Source organism: Bactrocera tryoni, unplaced genomic scaffold, assembly GCF_016617805.1.
Source record: "Bactrocera tryoni isolate S06 unplaced genomic scaffold, CSIRO_BtryS06_freeze2 scaffold_11, whole genome shotgun sequence".
NCBI lineage: Eukaryota > Metazoa > Arthropoda > Insecta > Diptera > Tephritidae > Bactrocera > Bactrocera tryoni.
The window spans coordinates 4,762,968-4,783,604 of NW_024395824.1; the positions used below are offsets into that span (position 1 = coordinate 4,762,968).

The 20,637-nt window shown below is 36.4% G+C and overlaps 2 protein-coding genes across 3 annotated transcripts in view; one reads left to right on the top strand and one right to left on the bottom strand.

Annotated features, from left to right (window-relative positions):
- The window catches only part of LOC120779436 (LIM domain-containing protein A), a 699,457-nt gene that overhangs the window by 204,777 nt on the left and 474,043 nt on the right, over positions 1-20,637 (top strand). The gene's annotated exons all lie outside the window — the stretch shown is intronic.
- LOC120779441 lies at positions 7,793-8,834 on the bottom strand. 2 transcript variants are annotated; one of them, XM_040111690.1, is made up of 4 exons: positions 8,747-8,817; positions 8,225-8,588; positions 7,991-8,150; positions 7,793-7,931 (listed from the first exon to the last, which is right to left on the bottom strand). In XM_040111690.1, the coding sequence occupies exons 2-4, from the start codon at positions 8,426-8,428 to the stop codon at positions 7,798-7,800; spliced, it is 498 nt and encodes a 165-aa protein (XP_039967624.1). In that variant the 5' UTR covers positions 8,429-8,588; positions 8,747-8,817; the 3' UTR covers positions 7,793-7,797. The 2 variants fall into 2 exon arrangements, with proteins under 2 accessions (XP_039967624.1, XP_039967622.1); XM_040111688.1 differs by having other exon boundaries at positions 8,225-8,834.

The following is a 20,637-nucleotide window of genomic DNA, read 5'->3' on the forward strand; positions in this document are numbered from 1 at the left end:
CATATTGTGAAAGAAAATAAAGAAAATACAGTGATCACAACAAAAAATAAAGTCATACATAAAGATAATATTAGAAATGTACCGAATAATCATAATGACGCTCCTGTTAAAGGAACAACTCGCGATACAAATAATTAATGTAAAGGACAAAAAATATTTTTTAACAGAAACATATCCTACGTACACTTACGACAAATCAGACTATTTATTTCATATGGTAAATTTAACAGAAATATTAAAACATTACGATGCATTAAGCGATTCGGTTCAAGGAAACAAAGGTTTAGCTAAAGAAACGGCTATAATAAACAGAATAGATGTATTAAAAAATCAGTTGTTAATCAGAAGGAAACCTAGGAGTGCAAATTTTTTAGGCTCAATACTAACCTTTGTTACCGGAGTACCAGACCATTATTATGTTATTGAAATTAAAGAAAAAATAAATGACATAGTAGAAAACAATGATAAACAAAGATTGATTAATACTCACTTTGAGAAACTGTTGGAAGCCTTCGATTACAAAACTATTAATCAACATACAATGTTAGAAGAAATTCATAAAGAATTAGATTAAACGTTAACTATAAACTTTGCAAAGAATAAAAATTTTAACTCTGCATCAATAAATTTAGAGGATATCGAAAAAATAATTAAAACCGAAGGATCAGATATTCATGTATTTAGACTTGGAGATACCTTTATTGTTGTATATAAATATCCAATAATCAAAGCAAAATGTGAAACTTACGAAATTACCCCAATATCATATGAACACGGAAAGATAGAATTAGACTCAAAAATTGCCAAATGTGCTAATGGAATGAAACTTATTAATAAATTTAAAAATATTTTGTCGAAATACATATGCAAAGAAGAAAAACCAGATAATTGTACAATACCCATATTACTAAATTTGCAATCACAATGTAATGTTATAGAAGAAAATAATGAGGAAATAAGAGAAATTAGCGAGGGAAATATATTAATAAATGGAAAAAATAATGTTAACAACAAAACATATGAAGGAACATATTTAGTTCAATTTCATAAAACAATTGAAATTAATAATAATGAATAGCATAATCTAGATGAAGAAATAAAAAAGTATATTTTAGCGCACGGACAAGAAGATTTAAAAATATTAGAAATTATGTCCACAAATACGAAATATCAATTCAGTAATATACAAAAATTACACAAACTTTTAATCCCGTATGAAGAGCATCCTATACGAAATATTTGTATAACTATTTTTGTAATAATCACACTATGTATTCTATTATATGTATGTTAGCTTTAAATTGTATTATGCAATTATGAAATGTAAAACACTCAAACTACAAGAAAGACAGCAGAAACAATACGAAGAAATATTAAAACAACAAGGTATGGAACATCTCATCAAAAAGGACGCCACAACTAGCGTATAAAAAGATCAGGAGATCTTTTCACCGGAGGAGGGGAGAGTTAACACCCAGCCATACACGTATGACTCATATTACCTCCCACTACACATATATACAACATAGCAACAGCAGACCACGTGAACAAAGCACACAAACACATGGAGGAGGATCATTATACAAGAATGTACAGCCACCACGTGACTAACAACAACAAGCAAATACCACACCACGCATGTGCAACGTGATCAAGACACAGACACATGGAGGAGCATCATCGTACAAGAATGTACAGCCACCACGTGACCAACAACAACAAGCCAATACCACATCACGCATGTGCAACGTGATCAACACACACACACATGGAGGGGCATCATCGCACAAGAATGTACAGCCACCACGTGACCAACAGCAACAAGCATGACATTATCCAAGATGCCACGCCACCGGAATTAGCCAGTCAGAAGCCGACACGAGTTGACTGCACTGCTATAAAAGAGTGACGCGCAACACTTGTTCTCAGTTTAAATATAATCATAGGGATGGCCAGTAATATATTGTCCAATGTGTAAACATACAATATATATATTTAAATAAAGAAACCTTGGAGGAATCCAAGGGAAATATATTTCTATAGATTAACTAAAGATTATTCTTAATTCCCGCAAAAAAAAAAATGTCAAATTTCGTGAAGATACCACGTCAAATACGAAAGTTTTCCATACAAGCCCTTGATTCATTATTTCTATGAACAATAACTCATACCAAATTTCGTGAAGAGATGTCAAATGAGGAAGATTCCCATGCAAGCATTTGATTTCGATCATTCAGTTTGTTTGGCAGCTATATGCTATAGTGAGCCGATCTGAACAATTTTTTCTGATATTACATTATTTCTATGAACAATGACTCATACCAAATTTCGTAAAGATATATCGTCAAATTAGGAAGTTTCCCATGCAAGCATTTGATTCCGATCATTCAGTTTGTATGGCAACTAAATGCTATAGTTAACCGATCTGAACATTCGTCGAAGATTACGTTGTTGTCTTAGAAAATATATACCAAACTTCGTGAATATATCTTGTCAAATGCAAAAGTTTTCCATACCAGCACTAGATTCCGATCGTTCAGTTTGTATAGCAGCTATATGCTATAGTAAGCCGTTCTGAACAATTTCTTCGTATATTTTATTATTATCTTAGAAAATAATCTGTGCCAACTTTTGTGAAGTTACATTATCAAATGTGAAATTTTTCCATACAAGAACTTGATTCCGATCGTTCAGTTTGTATGGCAGCTATCACAAAAATAAGTATGCACAGTGTTTATCCGTTTTGTTTTCAGAAAAAAATGCCGCAGAACTAATAATAATATCCATTTTTTTATTTTTTTCAGTTATTTCATATTTTAGTTAAAAGCAATAGCAAAAAACTGAAACTTAAATTAATAATTTTTCAAATTAGGGAAAAAAAGGCTTAAATAGCTAAAAATTACATCACTAAAGTATGTATGCAATAGTAATACATTCCAAAGAAAAAGTTCCAACGGTTTTTTTTTCGAGCTTTGATGAGCTGTTAATATTTTATTGGATAGCTTTTGGATTTTTTTATTGCATTCAATCTGGATGGCATGGACTTTACCAGTTTTTGGGTCACTGAAGTTGGGATATTGTCCCACTCTTCGATTAAAGCAGATATTAAAGATTCTTTGCGGGTTATTTGGTGTCTTCTGATTTTTCTCTCTATAAAATGACCCAAATGTTCGATAAGGTTCACATCAAGAGATTTTGTTGGTGTTTTTAATTGTTTGGAAGTCTTGTAAAGTAGCAATTCCTTAACAATGTGAGCGGAGTGTTTTGGATCATTGCCCTGTTGGAAGACAAATGATCCTTCAAGTCCCAATTTGGCCGCACTATCGTTTAAATTCGATATTACTATATTAAGGAAATAATATTTGTTTATTTTATGCTCAATGAATACAAGATTCCTTACACCAGTTGGTGCCATACACCCCCAAACCATGAGCGACCTACCAACATGTTTTACCAAGGCAGCCATATTCCGTGAATCAAGCTCTGTATTTACTTTTCTCCATACTTTTTCATGTCCATCTGATCCAAAAATGTATGATTACTTTCATCTAAGAAAATAACAGAATTCCAGAAATATTCTCTATGTTTACTTTCGTGCTTTCACAAAGTTTAATCTTTTTTGTCTGTTAATGTTGCTTATGAATGGCTTTTTACGGACATTACGACCATGGGAACCTGTATCATACAGCACTTGACGATTAGTTTGGGGATGGCAGGTTTTACTGGTCTCATTTTTAATTTCAGTACGCACTTTTGGAGCACTTTTCTTCAGATTAGCCTGTATCGTGTGTGTGATAATGTACCGATCCTTGGAATCAAATGTTTCTTATCGTCCAGATCTTTCCTTATTTTTTGTATTGACCTCTTTTTTGTATTTTTCTACTATTTTTTGAATATTAGAATTACTTTTATTTATTAGTTTTCCAATTTGCCTCTGACTTTTGTTTTCTTTATATAGTTTTATAATAGCACCTTTCAAATTTTGTGATAGTTCCTTGACGGGCGGCTCCATGATCAAAATGTAATTGCAATTAACGATAAAATTTAATGAAAACTTCGGAAAATTATTATTTTATAAAAAAAACAATTCTTATTGCTTCAAAACGTATAAACACTGTGTATCAATCGAAACAATACTGAAATGGTAATCTGCATACTTATTTATGTGACATGATTTTCGCTTTTTACAGAGAAAATCTAACGGTTTTTAATAACGGAATATGTCAATGAAATCAATTTGTCATATTCGTGAAGGCAATATTATGAGTAGTTGTTTTTGCAAAAAAAAACAAAATATATACTTTTTGTTTTGCAAATAATTTGACTTTTTACGCCAATATATAGTGCATACTTTTTTCTGTGATACACTGTATGTTATAGTGCTCCGATAACGGCAATTCCGACAGATGAACAGCTTCTTGAAGAGAAAATGACGTTTGCAAAATTTCAAAACGATATCTTAAAAACTGAGGCAAAGGGTCGTATATATACAGACAGACAGACGGACGGACAGACAGATATGGCTAAATCGACTCAGCTCAACATACTGATCATTTATATATATACTTTATAGGGTCTCCGACGCTTCCTTAAGGGTGTTACAAACTTCGTGGCAAACTGTGTATTAAGTTCAGGGTATAATAACCTTGTTCAGTTCATAATGTTTTCGTCCTCACAATAACGCCGAAGATCGTCAGTCGTAAAAGCTGATCAACGTTCTGTGATTATGTGGATTGGATTTCCGAATGATCCGGCTAATAGCAGTGACAGTATACGAATTGTTTTTGGGTATTTTTTGAACGAATCACTTACAATGAATATACATATGTTTATAAAGTTTATTAGTTGACTCTAAGGGTACAAGAAAATCTACGTCTTAGGTGTAAAAGGGATTCGCCCCTTTATGAAGCGGATGCTGTTTAAATGAGTTAAGCCTACCCCCTACTCTACCCGGAAAAAACTGGCGCACCCTAAGGAAACACTGCACAATACACCACATCCGATCATCCATCATAACACAACACCAATTCAACTCACCTTACCTGTATCCCTACCCACTAAACAAAAAGGATGGACAACAGGATATCAGACTCAATTCGTTCGATACACTGCTCACATCAACATTCGCACGTCAACCTCCGATCGTCAACACAATTCTCTTACACACTACGCCGCGTTAACACCTCTCCGCCGATTATACAATTCACCAATCCTGAGTGCGTTAATTCGAGTCGTCAGTAATCCAGAGCGTTACATCAAAATCGATACATCCTTAACCACTGGGCATTTGAATCAACACCATCTCTTGGGGCCCTATTCTGTATCTCTATTCGAAAATGTATTCTATTGGAAATTCGGATCTACTTTATAATTATGCGAAAGTTATACCACCCTGTGCCAGAATAAATACGTACAATTTTGCTTTCTACAACTCAAAAGCTAACGAATATTTTATTTGAAAATTGGCTTGAAAATCCGAAAATCGAGTTACAAAATATAAAAAATCCGAATTCGAGTAAATTTTTTTCGAATGGAGTTACAGAATAGGCTCCCTGTTGCTTCATCTGGACACCGTCCCGCATTGATTCACATTGTACATTAATGTGATATTTTATGGTAAAAATTAGCTGATCAATTAAAACTATTTTAAATATAAATTACACTTGCATTCTGTTGATAAAGTGGTAGGGAGTGTATTATTGAAAAAGGCAACTAGTGGGTGTACACTTAAATATGGTCCTTCGAGTCTTACCGAAAAGCACCTTCGGATTTTTTTTTATGTAGAAAATATAATATTAAAATAGTTAAGAAAAATAATATTTAATTATATTTAAAACAATTGTGGTGGCAAAGAATAAAAAAGAACAAAACCATAAGTGCTTCCATATATAACGAACAAAAAATAAGCAGTGACCCAAACAAACAAAACAAACAAACATAACATATTAGTACATACATATATCTGTGAGGTAATAATAATATGAAGATAGTGGAGAAAAAGGTGAAGTGACAGAAACAAAAGCAAAGTGCATTTATAAAATTAAACAAGCAAACTGTTCCAACAAACAAAAAACAACATACAAACCAGGCGCGAAACCCCCAAAACTAAAAGTATATAAATACAACAAATACTATTCGGGCGCGAACAAAAAAAAAACCCAAAATATAATACAAACACAACAGGTCCAACCAACTGGGAGAAGCGGAGAAACAAAATTGACGGGAGAAACATATGTACATACATACGTACATACATACGTACATTACATGCGTACAAAAGGAAGTACCAAGTGAGCGTATTAGGTCCTTTAATATATAATATATACACATATACATAAAATCAATCCTAAAAATAAATAAAATCAAATAAAAAAAAACTATTCGAAGCCTATTTACTAGCTTAAGTAAAGCACTATAGCCGAAACAGCCAAAAACGGTACTCCCTTCCTTCCTTCCTTTGTCTTCCTTAGCGAGCAAAATGTGTTCAAAAGTTGAGCCCGTATTAAAAACGCAGAAATCAGCCATCTTTGTTTGTTTTCATTTGAACAATGTTGCCATTGCTCAATACGCATTTATAGTTTTGTACACATCTAACTTTTAAATTACAATTTTTCACAATATAAAATATCAAATCTCATAACACACTATTAAAAATAGTTTATATATTTATAAATAATAGCATTCAACTCTGATTTTGAGTTATTTTAAGAAAATTTCAAACATATTGAAGACAACTTTTATAATTACTACAGTATATCGAGATTGGCAACCATGCGTTGTAACGGCAAAAATCCAAATGCCGTGGATTTCTACGGCATCCTACGGCAAACAGAGAAGGGAGTAGCGTTTTTCACTGTTCACTTACATTGCGCGCCCATAAGATAGGCCGTATCAGCTGACACGGGCCACTGGTCTACGTTTTTGGCTGTTTGCGCTATTAAGCACGACTGCATACAACAAGTAAGCAAAGGCAAAAATAGTCGAAAATATGAAATAAAAGACAAAAACGGAAAAAGTAAATTTATTATATCTACATACATTCATATATGGCAAAACATATTTTCAAACTCATACTCACATATAAAAGTATGCATCTTTCTTTTTTCAATTCCGTTTTAAATCTCTCTCTTACTTTTTCAAAAAAGTATAATAACATTTATATACAAACATACAGCAATTAAATATTAACACATATTAGTACAAACGCATATTCAAAGTCCATATTGATAAACAAAAACAAGCAGGATTGCATACTAAAAGCTAAACTCTCAGTGGCTTAAGAACAAAAACATTGTTTGAATTATAATATCAAACTGTTTCATTTGTATGATCAAACGTTAAAACTTAAATAAGATTCTTTATATCCTTACCACTGGTGGGGGGGGAAATAAAGACCTTATTCAAGCTGAGAATTATTCATTCTAATTTAATTTTGATATGTGTAAGCCTTATATGTATACAATTTTTGAAGTCTTACCTATCTAATTAAATATATGTATGTATGTGTATGTACTGCATACCACATCCCTGCCAACATTTTCTATCGCAAAAGTCACTTATAAGTGACTTCAAGAAGTTACAATTCAACGTCTGCGATACATTTTTTTCATCGTAGAAGTCACTTCCTCATTGAGAAGTTGTTCCCCGCGGACGTTACTTTCAGAAGTTACGTCTTAGTGACTTGTGGAAGTTAAAATTTTCGTTTTTAAATTTGTTATATTTATTTCAATTCAAAAATGTATTACAAAAAAAAAAAATGAATAATTAATTCATGTGAATATTAGAAATAAGATTTTTTTAATTTTTCAGTACATTAATTGTTTGTTTGTTTTTTTTTTTTTGTACTCTGTCTCGGGCGTGAAGTATGTGCTGTTGACACACTTTATTTATATCCATATCGGTCGAGTTCGAGTATTTGGAATGACAGGCATCTATAGGAAAATAGAATTAATTGATTTCTTTATAGTTATAGTTTTATGTGAAATATTACTTTTTATTAGTGCAAATGTTGTAAAGCGTTGGATACTGGGTTTGTCATTTGTTCCACGCCAAGTTAAATTAACGGCCATAGCATCCGATGTAATGGATTTCAATGCCATTCTTAGGAATGAAAGGAAATCCTTCCCTCCAACTCTGTATATGATATTTTTCTAAAATTAAATATGCTCCAAATATACAAATTTATTCATAATTATGGGCATTTAGTATAAGAAAATCGACCTACCAGCTGAGATGTTATGTTGTCGTTCAACAGCAGCTTCGTGTCAAAATCAATAAAGTCCTTGACATCCATGAAAGGCAATGAAGGTATTAGAGACGTATCATCCTTCTCACGCATATTTCTTTGCTGCTTGACTTCAGTTTTTAACGCAACGACTTCTTCCGTCAAAGTTTTTATTATTTTTGTATTAGTTATGTAATATTGCATATTAATTTAAATGCTTCTCTTTTATTTTTCAATTTAATAGCCTTTGCTGACAATTCCCTCATTTTAATTATATTTTCAATAATATTTCAAATTAAAACACCACGAAACAAATAATTTTCTAGTTCCAAAAACAATATCGCACTTTAGCACTGACCACAAACTGCAGAAGACACAAAACCAATGAACCAGATGTCAACAACTTCTTTTTCTATTCTGTTGTTTTCATCTAATTTCATTTTGAAGTCGCTGCGACTTCAACGTCGGTGATCGCGTTCATTGTTTATCTTTTGCATAACGGGACAACAATCTTTAATTTACCGTCTGGAAGTGACTTAAAAGTGACGCATTTGGCGTTTGACACGTGAACGCGACAACTATCTTTATTTTAACGTACGGAAGTGACTAAAGCGTGACGTATTTGGCGTTGACGATAAAAGACACTTCCAAATGTTGGCAGGGATGGGGTTGTTTTAAACTGTACAATGCAATACATGTGTGTGCGTGTGTTATCGCATTGTTTGGTTTGGGACTACTTTCAAGTGCATTGTCTATCGTGTGTATACATCTTAACCTAAGTAAATATATTTGTATCGTTGTAAATTTGTGTGAATGCGAATTGTATATAAATGCGTACATGCCTCATATATGTATGTGTGTTGCATATAAATGCATATATTTTTATGTGTTTATTTATGTATGTATGTAGGTATGTTCATTATATTTGAAAATAAATTTTTAATACATATTAGTGGACTGTATATGTGTTTATAATCACCAACGCTCATGTTCACAAACAAATCGTGCATACAAATGTAAATGGCGCATTGATCTCTTCAACGAGCTCTCAATTGCACAAAACATAAGCTCATACAAGTCCAAGTATTAGGGTGTACCTAAATAAGAAGAGCGGTTTTCAATAGCAATTAACAATTCAAATATATTTTCGAACTAAAACATAAATAAATAATATTATTTTGCAAAAATGGTTAACAACAACAATAACCAAAACACACATGCAGGAGCTACACGCCCAAAACAGGTTGCTAAATTCATTTCACAAAGTGACAGTTTAACAAGATACTGCACTAGATTTGCCGCTTCACCGATTCACGAAAACTCGGAATCGTTATTAGAAATAAAAAGCCAAAATCTTAAAAATTTCTGGGCTCGTCTCCAAGCGGCTCATGACGCCGTAGTAGAATCTGACGATTCAGACTCACCACAAAATTTGAAACAATCGGCTTACGCAATATATGAAAACTGCTTGGACCAGGACCAGTACGAAGAAACAAAAGCTGACCTCCGATCAACTAACGCTAATAAAAGCAATTGCACCTACTCCACATCCGAGAGCTAGATATGAAAACAAAATAATACTGGTCGATAAACAAGTAACGACACTAATGAACTTGCAAAAATTAAGAAAGAAACAAATGTAGAATTCATCAAACTAGAATCCACTGTTTCAAATTGCTTGTCGATTCTATCGACACAAAATATTCCCACATACAGCTGAGACCCAATTCTGGTAAACATTTGCACCGCCGCTCTCATCACGAAAGAAATGCCCAACGTGGCAACAAATGAAAGATTTTATTACCACCCAATATGAAATTGCAGAAAGAGTAGAAGAAAAAATAGTCAGAACAAAAAAAATTCAACACGACCTCAATATAAGCTTCCATAGACCCCAAGCTAGAAGCAAAAACAAATCAAATAGAATTTTTAACTAAATACAATCGTTCACATCTGAACAAAGAAAACATAAGCACGTCATGCGAACTATGCACGAGAGAGCATAAGCTTAAAACTTGCGAGAAGTTTAAAAAAATTAAATATTAACGAAAGGAACAACTTTGTCAGATCAAAAAGACTCTGTAAAAACTGATTGTCCCATGCACACAATCTTAAAAATTGCAAAAGCAAATTTACTTGATGATATTGTCACAAAAGACACAATTCAATGCTTCATTACAGCAGATATCCAATCTCACTCCAAAGAAGCGCTTTTACCTCAAAGGCAAAAAACCTCAAACGCTGCACAGCGAAAATCAAAGTGGTCTAGTTACAGATCTAGTCACCACCATACCAACTCAAGTTGAGTATAATAAAAACAAATACTTTAATTCACAATTAACGAAATTTTAAAAGTTAAGGAAACTTTCCCCCATAACTACTCGATCAAATAATGGCCGGTACGTCGTACGACTACTACTAGAGCCACAATTTTCCAATACTCTACAAATTGGTAAAAAAAAAAACAAAATCAGAGTTACTTCTGACAGTCCATAAATTAAAAGCACATACAACTTTTCGGCCCCGTAGGATGGCTGTCGCCAATAATGAAAAAAAGAACAATTCTGAACATATCCTAGAGCGGTGGCGGGCTATTAAACGCCAAATTTGTGCATACGCACCAAAACATAAAATATAACACTTTTCTTAAATTTTCAAAAATAAAATATTCAAAAAGTAAATTAAGGGATCACCATACTCCCAATGCGAGACATTGACGCACCTACTCTTACAAAAGCTAAGGTCGCTCTTATCGCTTTTATCCAAGCGATTCTCAAATGGGTGGGTTATGGGAATCAGCTGTACAAAGCTTCAAATTAGCTATGAACAATTGTATACAGCATTAACATGAATCGAAGCCGATTTCAATTCACAGCCATTCACTGTACGCTCGAAAGATCCCTCTGATATAGCAGCCGTAACCCCAGGGTATGTTTTCAAAGGCACCCATTCAGACCACACCTGAGCAAGGCATGGAGTTGAGGTCCTTAAGAATCCGATCAAAAAAAAAAAATAAAATTGCAACAATCGCCAATAATACAGAAAAGGCAAATAATAAATAAACCGCATAATAAACTGATAAAAGAAAAAATCGCATATATAATAAGTCGTCAGTAAAATTAAATAAACAAGCAAATTAAAGGTGCTTATCTCAAGCACATAGACGCATATTAAAATTCATATCAAACGAAAAACCGTTTTATACCCAAAAGTGCAAATATGGGTCAAGTTTCCATCACTAAATATCCGACCGTAGCCATGTAATTCCACTAGCAGTACGCCGACCTATGTACATGCAATCACATATACATACGTATATATAATACTAGGCAAAATGTTCGCCTAGGGGGCCCAGGATGTTTAAATGAGTTAAACTTACCCCCTACTCTACCCGTGAAAAACTGGTGCAGCCTAAGGAAATACTGCACAATACACTACATCCGATCATTCATCATAACACAACACCAACATAACTCACCACACCTGTACTCCTACCCACTAAACAAAAAGGATGGATAACAGGATATCAGACTCAATTCCTTCGACACACCGCGCACTTCAACATTCGCACGTCAACCTTCGATTATCAACACAATTCGCTTACGCAGTACGCCGCATTAACACCTCTCCGCCGATTATACAATTCACCGATCCTGAGTGCGTTAATTTGAGTTGTCAATAATCCAGAGCGCTACATCAAGATCGACACATCATCATCATCACCGGGCTACATTCGAATCAACACCATCTCCTGTTGCTTCATCATATTGTACATTTATCTCATATTTTATGGTAAAAATTAGCTGATCAATTAAAACCATTTTAAATATCGGGTGATTTTTTTGAGGTTAGGATTTTCATGCATTAGTATTTGACAGATCACGTGGGATTTCAGACATGGTGTCAAAGAGAAAGATGCTCAGTATGCTTTGACATTTCATCATGAATAGACTTACTAACGAGCAACGCTTGCAAATCATTGAATTTTATTACCAAAATCAGTGTTCGGTTCGAAATGTGTTTCGCGCTTTACGTCCGATTTATGGTCTACATAATCGACCAAGTGAGCAAACAATTAATGCGATTGTGACCAAGTTTCGCACACAGTTTACTTTATTGGACATTAAACCAACCACACGAATGCGTACAGTGCGTACAGAAGAGAATATTGCGTCTGTTTCTGAGAGTGTGGCTGAAGACTATGGCCATTTTGAGGGAAAACTTCGGAGAACAATTCATCTCAAGAAATGGACCCGTAAGTTGGCCACCAAGATCATGCGATTTAACGCCTTTAGACTATTTTTTGTGAGGCTACGTCAAGTCTAAAGTCTACAGAAATAAGCCAGCAACTATTCCAGCTTTGGAAGACAACATTTCCGAAGAAATTCGGGCTATTCCGGCCGAAATGCTCGAAAAAGTTGCCCAAAATTGGACTTTCCGAATGGACCACCTAAGACGCAGCCGCGGTCAACATTTAAATGAAATTATCTTCAAAAAGTAAATGTCATGAACCAATCTAACGTTTCAAATAAAGAACCGATGAGATTTTGCAAATTTTATGCGTTTTTTTTTAAAAAAAAGTTATCAAGCTCTTAAAAAATCACCCGATATAAATTACACTGCATTCTGTTTTTAATTCCAATACAAGAACCAAATTGTACTTGCGTTCTTTAAGTTAAGCGTTTTTACCTGTACTAGGCTAGCCTAAAGTACTTATGCACCGAAATTGGTGAACGTTCCATCTGGTAGTTGCCACATATTATATAGTACATATTTATTTATTTTTACTAACTATTGGCTAACTAACGCACCATTACCTACGAATAATCCCTTATACAATAAACATATAATATAGCTGGATTATGCTTCGTACCCCGCCCCCTGGAGGGGGTCAGGAAATACCAAAAAGCCAACCGAAAAAATTAGTTTCCGAAATAGATGAATTGAAACAAAAATTGAGAGAATTAGAACAATTATGCGAACAATTAAAAAGTGAAAATCAAAAGCTTAAAGAACAAAATAATCACCCACTTGTGAAGAAGAATTAGCTCTGGAAACAGACTGAATTTTAAAGAAAAATAAAAGGCTTAGTAAAAAGTGTAAGGCCGAAGTTTCACCAGAAGTGATCTTAAAAGAAAATACTTTTTCTTCGAACGGTGAAAACCACACAGTTAAAAATGAAAAACCGAAATATGAACCGCGGCCTCCACCTATTATGATTTCGAATATCTCTAATTATAAAGAACTAAATAATACTAAAAGTTCATTTGAATTTAAACTATTAAATAACGACATTCATAAAATAAGCGTGACATCAAGTGATGACTACAGATCAGTGACAAAACTGTTGTCTGTGTCGGGATCTTCATGGTATTCCTTTGAAGACAAACAAACACGCCCAATAAAGGTTATGATTAAAAATCTCCACCATTCGTGTAGCATTAGTGATATTATCGCTGATTTAAAAGAACAAGGTTTAAATGTTATGAAGGTCGTAAATAAACTCAAGTGGAAAACACGATAACCTTTAAACATGTTTTTACCTACTTTTGATTCTAATGAAGACATCAAGAAAATTTATGATATCAAACACATTCTTCACATCGAGCCTATTAAGAATTCTAAACTTATTCCACAATGTAAAAATTGCCAGGCATTTGGACACACCAAGAACTTCTGTGGCAAAATGTCAAAGTGCGTGAAATGTGGTGGTAAGCACAAAACCACCGAGTGCCAAAAACCAAACTCAGAAAAACCAAAATGCTGTAACTGTGGCGAAAGCCATCCGGCAAACTACAGAGGATGTATTCTTGCCAAGGAGCTTCAAAGCATTCGTAACAAAGCCTTGAAGAAACACAAAGTTACCACAAATTTTCCCAGTACACCAACTAATCCACCCATTGGTAATAAAAGCACTGTCAACAAGCAGAATCGTGTACAGACGAGTAAGCTCACTTTTTCAGAAGTACTGAAAGGCAACTCAAACGTGGTGAACGAAAAAAACACAAAGATGACCGAAGACCTACTAACTCAAATACTTGAGATGTTAAATAAACAAGAAAAATTCAATAACGATCTGTGCATCCGTTTAGATAACCTTGAAAAAAATAAAAATAAAACAAAATCTAAGGCATGAATGGTGCTCTCCGAATTATGACATGGAATGGACTATTAAAGCACCACGAAGAACTTCTACTTATTAACCTAATATCCGAAACTCATTTTACGAGACACAGCCATATAACTTTTAAAAACTACGATATCTATCATACAATCCACCCAAGTAATTGTGCGAGGGGAGGCACTGCTGTTGCTGTTAAAAACAGCATTAAACATTATGAGGATAGGAAAATCAGTACGAACAATATTCAAACCACAACTATTACATTAAAAGTAATGAACCAACCCTTGTCAATTACTGCAATATATTGCCCGCCGAGATACAAACTTCTCAATATGTACAAACACAAATTTATTATGGGAGGCGACTTTAACCCTAAACATGTTTACTGGGAATCGCGCCTAACGACAGCTAAAGGGCGAGACTTATTCCAGGCAGCTCAAGAAACGGGGTGTGAGTTTGTATCGACCGGAACACCAAGTTATTGGCCAACGGACACCAACAAAATACCAGATGTAATTGACTTCTTTATAACCCGGAAGATATCTAGAAATTTCATAGAAATAGAAGGTGGGTTAGATCAAAGCTCTGATCACTCCCCATTATATGAAGCTATACAACAAAAATACGGACTGGACTTCGTTCAAACAAATACTCCATCTAAAATAAAGTGTCCAAAAATCACAACAATTGAACAACTAGAGTTAGAAGTTAACACATTTACGAAAGAAATTCAACAAGCAGCTTGGGATAATACTTCGGAGTTAAAGCGGGAAATTGTAGATTCAAATTACCCTAAAGAAATAAAAATTCTAATTAAGAAAAGAAAGTTACGACGGAAATGGCAACAAACCCGCTCACCACTCGTCAAAACCAACCTTAATAAGGTAACAGCAGAATTAAAACGAGAAATTGCTCATATTAAGAATGAGTCAATTAATAAATATTTATCTCAACTATCCGCTGACAAAAAAGATGATTACTCACTCTGGAAAAGTACAAAGTATCTGAAACGTCCAACAAGTCACGTTGCACCACTAAAAGTTGCCTTCAATACATGGGCTAGAAGTGATTGTGATAAAGCTAATGCATTTGCAAAACACCTAGCTGAAACCTTTCGTCCAAACGAGGATAGTGAAATTGCGTTCCTCAGTAGTATTCAACAGGATCATGCAACAATCCCAGCAATCACCATTTGTGAACTTAAAAGTGAAATTAAATAGCTTAAAATTAAGAAAGCAGCTGGCTTCGATTTAATTACTGCTGAAGTGTTAAAGCAGTCACCATACAAATATTTACGGAAGCTCGCCTATCTTTTCAATAAAGCAATCCTTCTGACATATTTCCCAAGCCTTTGGAAAGTTGCCGAAGTTGTTATAGTTCCTAAGCCAGGAAAGGATCGTCACGTAGTTTCGTCATATAGACCAATTTCACTACTTCCACGAATCTCAAAACTTTCTGAAAAATTAATTTGTCTAAGATTAAAATCTATAATCGACGAAAAGCAGTTAATCCCATCGCATCAGTTCGGTTTTAGAAAGAAGCATTCAATAATAGAACAAATTCACAGAATAACATCAGAAATAGAAAAATCCCTGGAGGGAAACGTATGCTCAGCTGTATTCCTTGACGTTGCACAAGCGTTTGATAAGGTATGGCACGAAGGCCTTATGCAAAAACTAAAATCATGTCTACCGGTTGAGTATTGTGCTCTTTTAGAATCGTATATCACCATGAGATTTTTCCGTGTAAAACAAGGATAATAATTCTCTAAACTAAAATAAATTGAAGCAGGAGTTCCTCAGGGAAGTACCTTAGGTCCACTTTTATATATTCCTGTATACAAGAGACTTACCGTTAGCACCAAACAGTATGACTGCCACTTTTGCTGATAACACCGCAATACTATGCGTCGAAAAAGCAGCAGAAAAAGCTGCGCTAAAACTGCAACATGCAATCAACTCTGTAGTAAGCTAGACTAAGAAATGGAGAATAAAACTAAAGGGTGGCAAATCGGTTAATGTAAATTTTACAAACAAAGGAATCACTTATCAGCCTAAAAGTATTCTAGATGTCTCCATACCATACGCAAATACAGCTAAATATCTTGGCATCACGCTCGATGCTAGTTACGTTGGAAAGAGCATATTAAAATAAAAAGGATAGAACTTAATCTGAAATTGTCGAAAATGAAATGGCTAATTGGACGAAGGTCAAACCTGTCCATACACAACAAATTACTTCTTTATAAACAAATAATCAAGCCGATATGTTCATATGGTGCGCAACTGAGGGGATGTGCCAATGATGGCAGTATTAATAGTATACAACGTTTTCAAAACAAGGTGCTAAGAGGCATTGTAAATGCTCCTTGGTACTGCAGAAATGCTGATATTCATCGAGACCTAAGGATGAATACAATAAGGAGTCAGGCAGATTTAGACACATCGCACCCTAAATACAAAAGGATCACAACTCAAAATACTAAGATTTTCTGGAGAGACGAAAAATGTTTTATGTAAAAATTATTGCAATATTTAAAGAAAATATTGTGCCATCATGAAAATATACAACATTGAAGAAGGTTCTGCTATATTTTTTTCAATTTTATATTATTGTACAGATTAAGACAGTCTTTGCGTAAGTCTGTACTGTGAGAGTTCACTTTTGACTCTGGTTTTCTTTATTAAAATTTCTTCCCTCAATACATTTCTTAATTCTAATTTCTTAACTATGTATATTAGGGTGATTCAAAAAACAATTTTTTTTTTCAATTGGTACTCGCAAAAATAGGTTCCTAGACACCTCTAAGAAAGCCTCTCCAAATATGAGTTTTTAATTGTAACGGGAAGGTCCTCCGCCTAACGGTTTTCTATTTTTTCTTATTATCAGATAGAAAAATTTATATCTCGCTTCCAACTACTTGAAAAAATATCTTGTTCATTAGGTTTTGTGGGAAATTGAATGCTCTAAAATATGGTCTCTTATGATTTTTTCGTAAACCCAACCGGGAGGATGGGGTCATGTGTAGAAGTTCACGCAAGTGAGGAAAGTTCTCTGATCGCCATTCACTTGGGAGGGGCCAGAAACGATTCTTTTACATATGACTCAAGCAGCTCACGACTTCCGGTCTTTGACCAAGTATCCTCTGGGTAGCCTAAGAACATCCGTTCGAAGGTGAGCTAAAGTGAGAAGGCGAAATTTCCCCTGCATAGGGTTGTGCGCTGGGTTTGGGACCCGCCACGTAAAAAGCCTATCCCAATGAAAAGCGACAAACAGCCTCGGATGAGAAACCCCTCTTTTGATGACGACCATGGCAAACGAAATAAGGATAACGATATCAGGGCATGCACCTGGAATGTCCGGTCCCTTAATTGGGAAGGTGCCGCTGTCTAGCTGGTTGATGTCCTCGTGAAAATAAAGGCTGACATCACCGCCGTCCAAGAAATGCGATGGACGGGACAAGGACAGAGACGAGTAGGTCCTTGTGACATTTACTACAGTGGCCATATAAAGGAGCGCAAGTTTGGTGTGGGATTCGTGGTGGGAGAGAGACTCCGTCGCCGAGTACTAAGCCACAATCCGCATCAAAGCGAGGTTCTTCAACATATCGCTGATCTGCGCCCACGCTCCGACGGATGAGAAGGACGATGTGACCAAAGATGCCTTTTATGAGTGCTTGGAACGCACTTATGAGAGATGCCCCCGCCACGATGTCAAAATCGTGCTTGGCTACTTTAACGCCAGGGTGGGCAAAGAAGGTATCTTTGGCACTACGGTCGGTAAATTCAGCCTCCACGAGGAAACATCCCCAAATGGGTTGAGGCTGATCGACTTCGCCGGGGCCCGAAATATGGTTATCTGTAGTACTAGATTCCAGCACAAAAAAATTCATCAAGCTACCTGGCTGTCTCCGGATCGAAAAACTACCAACCAGATCGATCATGTTGTGATAGACGGAAGACACGTCTCTAGTGTTTTAGATGTGCGTGCGCTCCGAGGTCCTAACATCGACTCGGACCACTATCTTGTTGCAGCCAAGATTCGCACCCGCCTCTGTGCAGCAAAAAACGCACGCCAACAAACACAAGGAAGGTTCGACGTCGAAAAGCTGCAATCACAACTGACTGCCAAACGTTTTTCTACTCGGCTTGCACTCCTGCTCTCTGAGAGCACTCATCAACAACTCGGTATAAGGGAACTGTGGGACGGCATTTCAAACTCCTTACGTACAGCTGCATCCGAAACCCTTGGTTTTCGGAAAGTGCTAAAGAACAACTGGTACGACGAGGAGTGCCGCACCGCAGCGGAGAGAAAACAGGCTGCCTACCTCGCAACGTTACGATCGACCACTACACGTGCGGGATGGGATAGATACCGAGAATTGAAGAGGGAAGCGAGACGCATCTGCAGACAGAAAAAGAAAGAGGCCGAAATGCGTGAGTATGAAGAGCTTGATAAGCTGGCCGACAGGGGTAATGCTCGAAAATTCTACGAAAAAATGCGGCGGCTTACAGAAGGTTTCAAGACCGGAGCATACTCTTGTAGAACCCCAAAGGTGATCTAGTGACCGATGCCCAGAGCATACTTAAATTATGGAGGGAACACTTCTCCAGCCTGCTGAATGGCAGAGAGAATGCACAACGCCAGGAGAAGGCGAACCCGATTCCCCAATCGATGACGATGGAGCAGACGTCCCATTGCCCGACCATGAAGAAGTTCGAATAGCAATTACCCGCCTGAAGAACAACAAAGCGGCGGGGGCCGATGGATTACCGGCCGAGCTATTCAAACACGGCGGCGAAGAACTGATAAGGAGCATGCATCAGCTTCTTTGTAAAATATGGTCGGACGAAAGCATGCCCAACGATTGGAATTTAAGTGTGCTATGCCCAATCCATAAAAAAGGAGACCCCACAATCTGCGCCAACTACCGTGGGATTAGCCTCCTCAACATCGCATATAAGGTTCTATCGAGCGTATTGTGTGAAAGATTAAAGCCCACCGTCAACAAACTGATTGGACCTTATCAGTGTGGCTTTAGACCTGGAAAATCAACAACCGACCAGATATTCACCATGCGCCAAATCTTGGAAAAGACCCGTGAAAGGAGAATCGACACACACCACCTCTTCGTCGATTTCAAAGCTGCTTTCGACAGCACGAAAAGGAACTGCCTCTATGCCGCGATGTCTGAATTTGGTATCCCCGCAAAACTAATACGGCTGTGTAAACTGACGTTGAGCAACACGAAGAGCTCCGTCAGAATCGGGAAGGACCTCTCCGAGCCGTTCGATACCAAACGAGGTTTCAGACAAGGCGATTCCCTATCGTGTGACTTTTTCAACCTGCTTCTGGAGAAAATAGTTCGAGCTGCAGAACTTAGTAAAGAAGATACCATCTTTTATAAGAGTGTACAGCTGCTGGTGTATGCCGATGATATTGATATCATCGGCCTCAACACCCGCGCCGTTAGTTCTGCTTTCTCCAGGCTGGACAAGGAAGCACAAAAAATGGGTCTGGCAGTGAACGAGGGCAAACCGAAATATCTCCTGTCATCAAACAAACAGTCGTCGCACTCGCGACTTGGTTCTCATGTCACTGTTGTCAGTCATAACTTTGAAGTTGTAGATAATTTGGTCTATTTAGGAACCAGCATTAACACCACCAACAATGTCAGCCGGGAAATCCAACGCAGGATTGCTCTTGCCCACAGGTGCTACTTCGGACTGAGTAGGCAATTGAAAAGTATAGTCCTCTCTCGACGAACAAAAGCTAAACTCTATAAGTCGCTCATAATTCCCGTCCTGCTATATGGTGCAGAGGCTTGGACGATGTCAACAACTGATGAGTCGACGTTGCGAGTTTTCGAGAGAAAAGTTCTGCGAAAGATTTATGGTCCTTTGCGCGTTGGCCACGGCGAATATCGCATTCGATGGAACGATGAGCTGTACGAGATATACGACGACATTAACATAGTTCAGCGAATTAAAAGACAGCGGCTACGCTGGCTAGGTCATGTTGTCCGAATGGACGAAAACACTCCAGCTCTGAAAGTATTCGACGCTGTACCCGCCGGGGGAAGCAGAGGAAGAGGAAGACCTCCACTCCGTTGGAAGGACCAAGTGGAGAAGGACCTGGCTACGCTTGGAATATCCAATTGGCGCCACGTAGCGAAAAGGAGAAACGACTGGCGCGCTGTTGTTAACTCGGCTACAATCGCGTAAGCGGTGTCTACGCCAATTAAGAAGAAGAAGAACCGTTTAAAAGATATTAACAGTTAAAGTTTGAT

Bases quoted from the DNA above. Each gene is read 5' to 3' on its own strand.
- LOC120779441 (XM_040111688.1), bottom strand. From the start codon at position 8,428: ATGCAATATTACATAACTAATACAAAAATAATAAAAACTTTGACGGAA. The intron at 8,151-8,224 runs GTAGGTCGATTT...ATTTAATTTTAG, and splicing joins ACAACATAACATCTCAGCTG to AAAAATATCATATACAGAGT. The intron at 7,932-7,990 runs GTAATATTTCAC...ATTTTCCTATAG, and splicing joins AACATTTGCACTAATAAAAA to ATGCCTGTCATTCCAAATAC.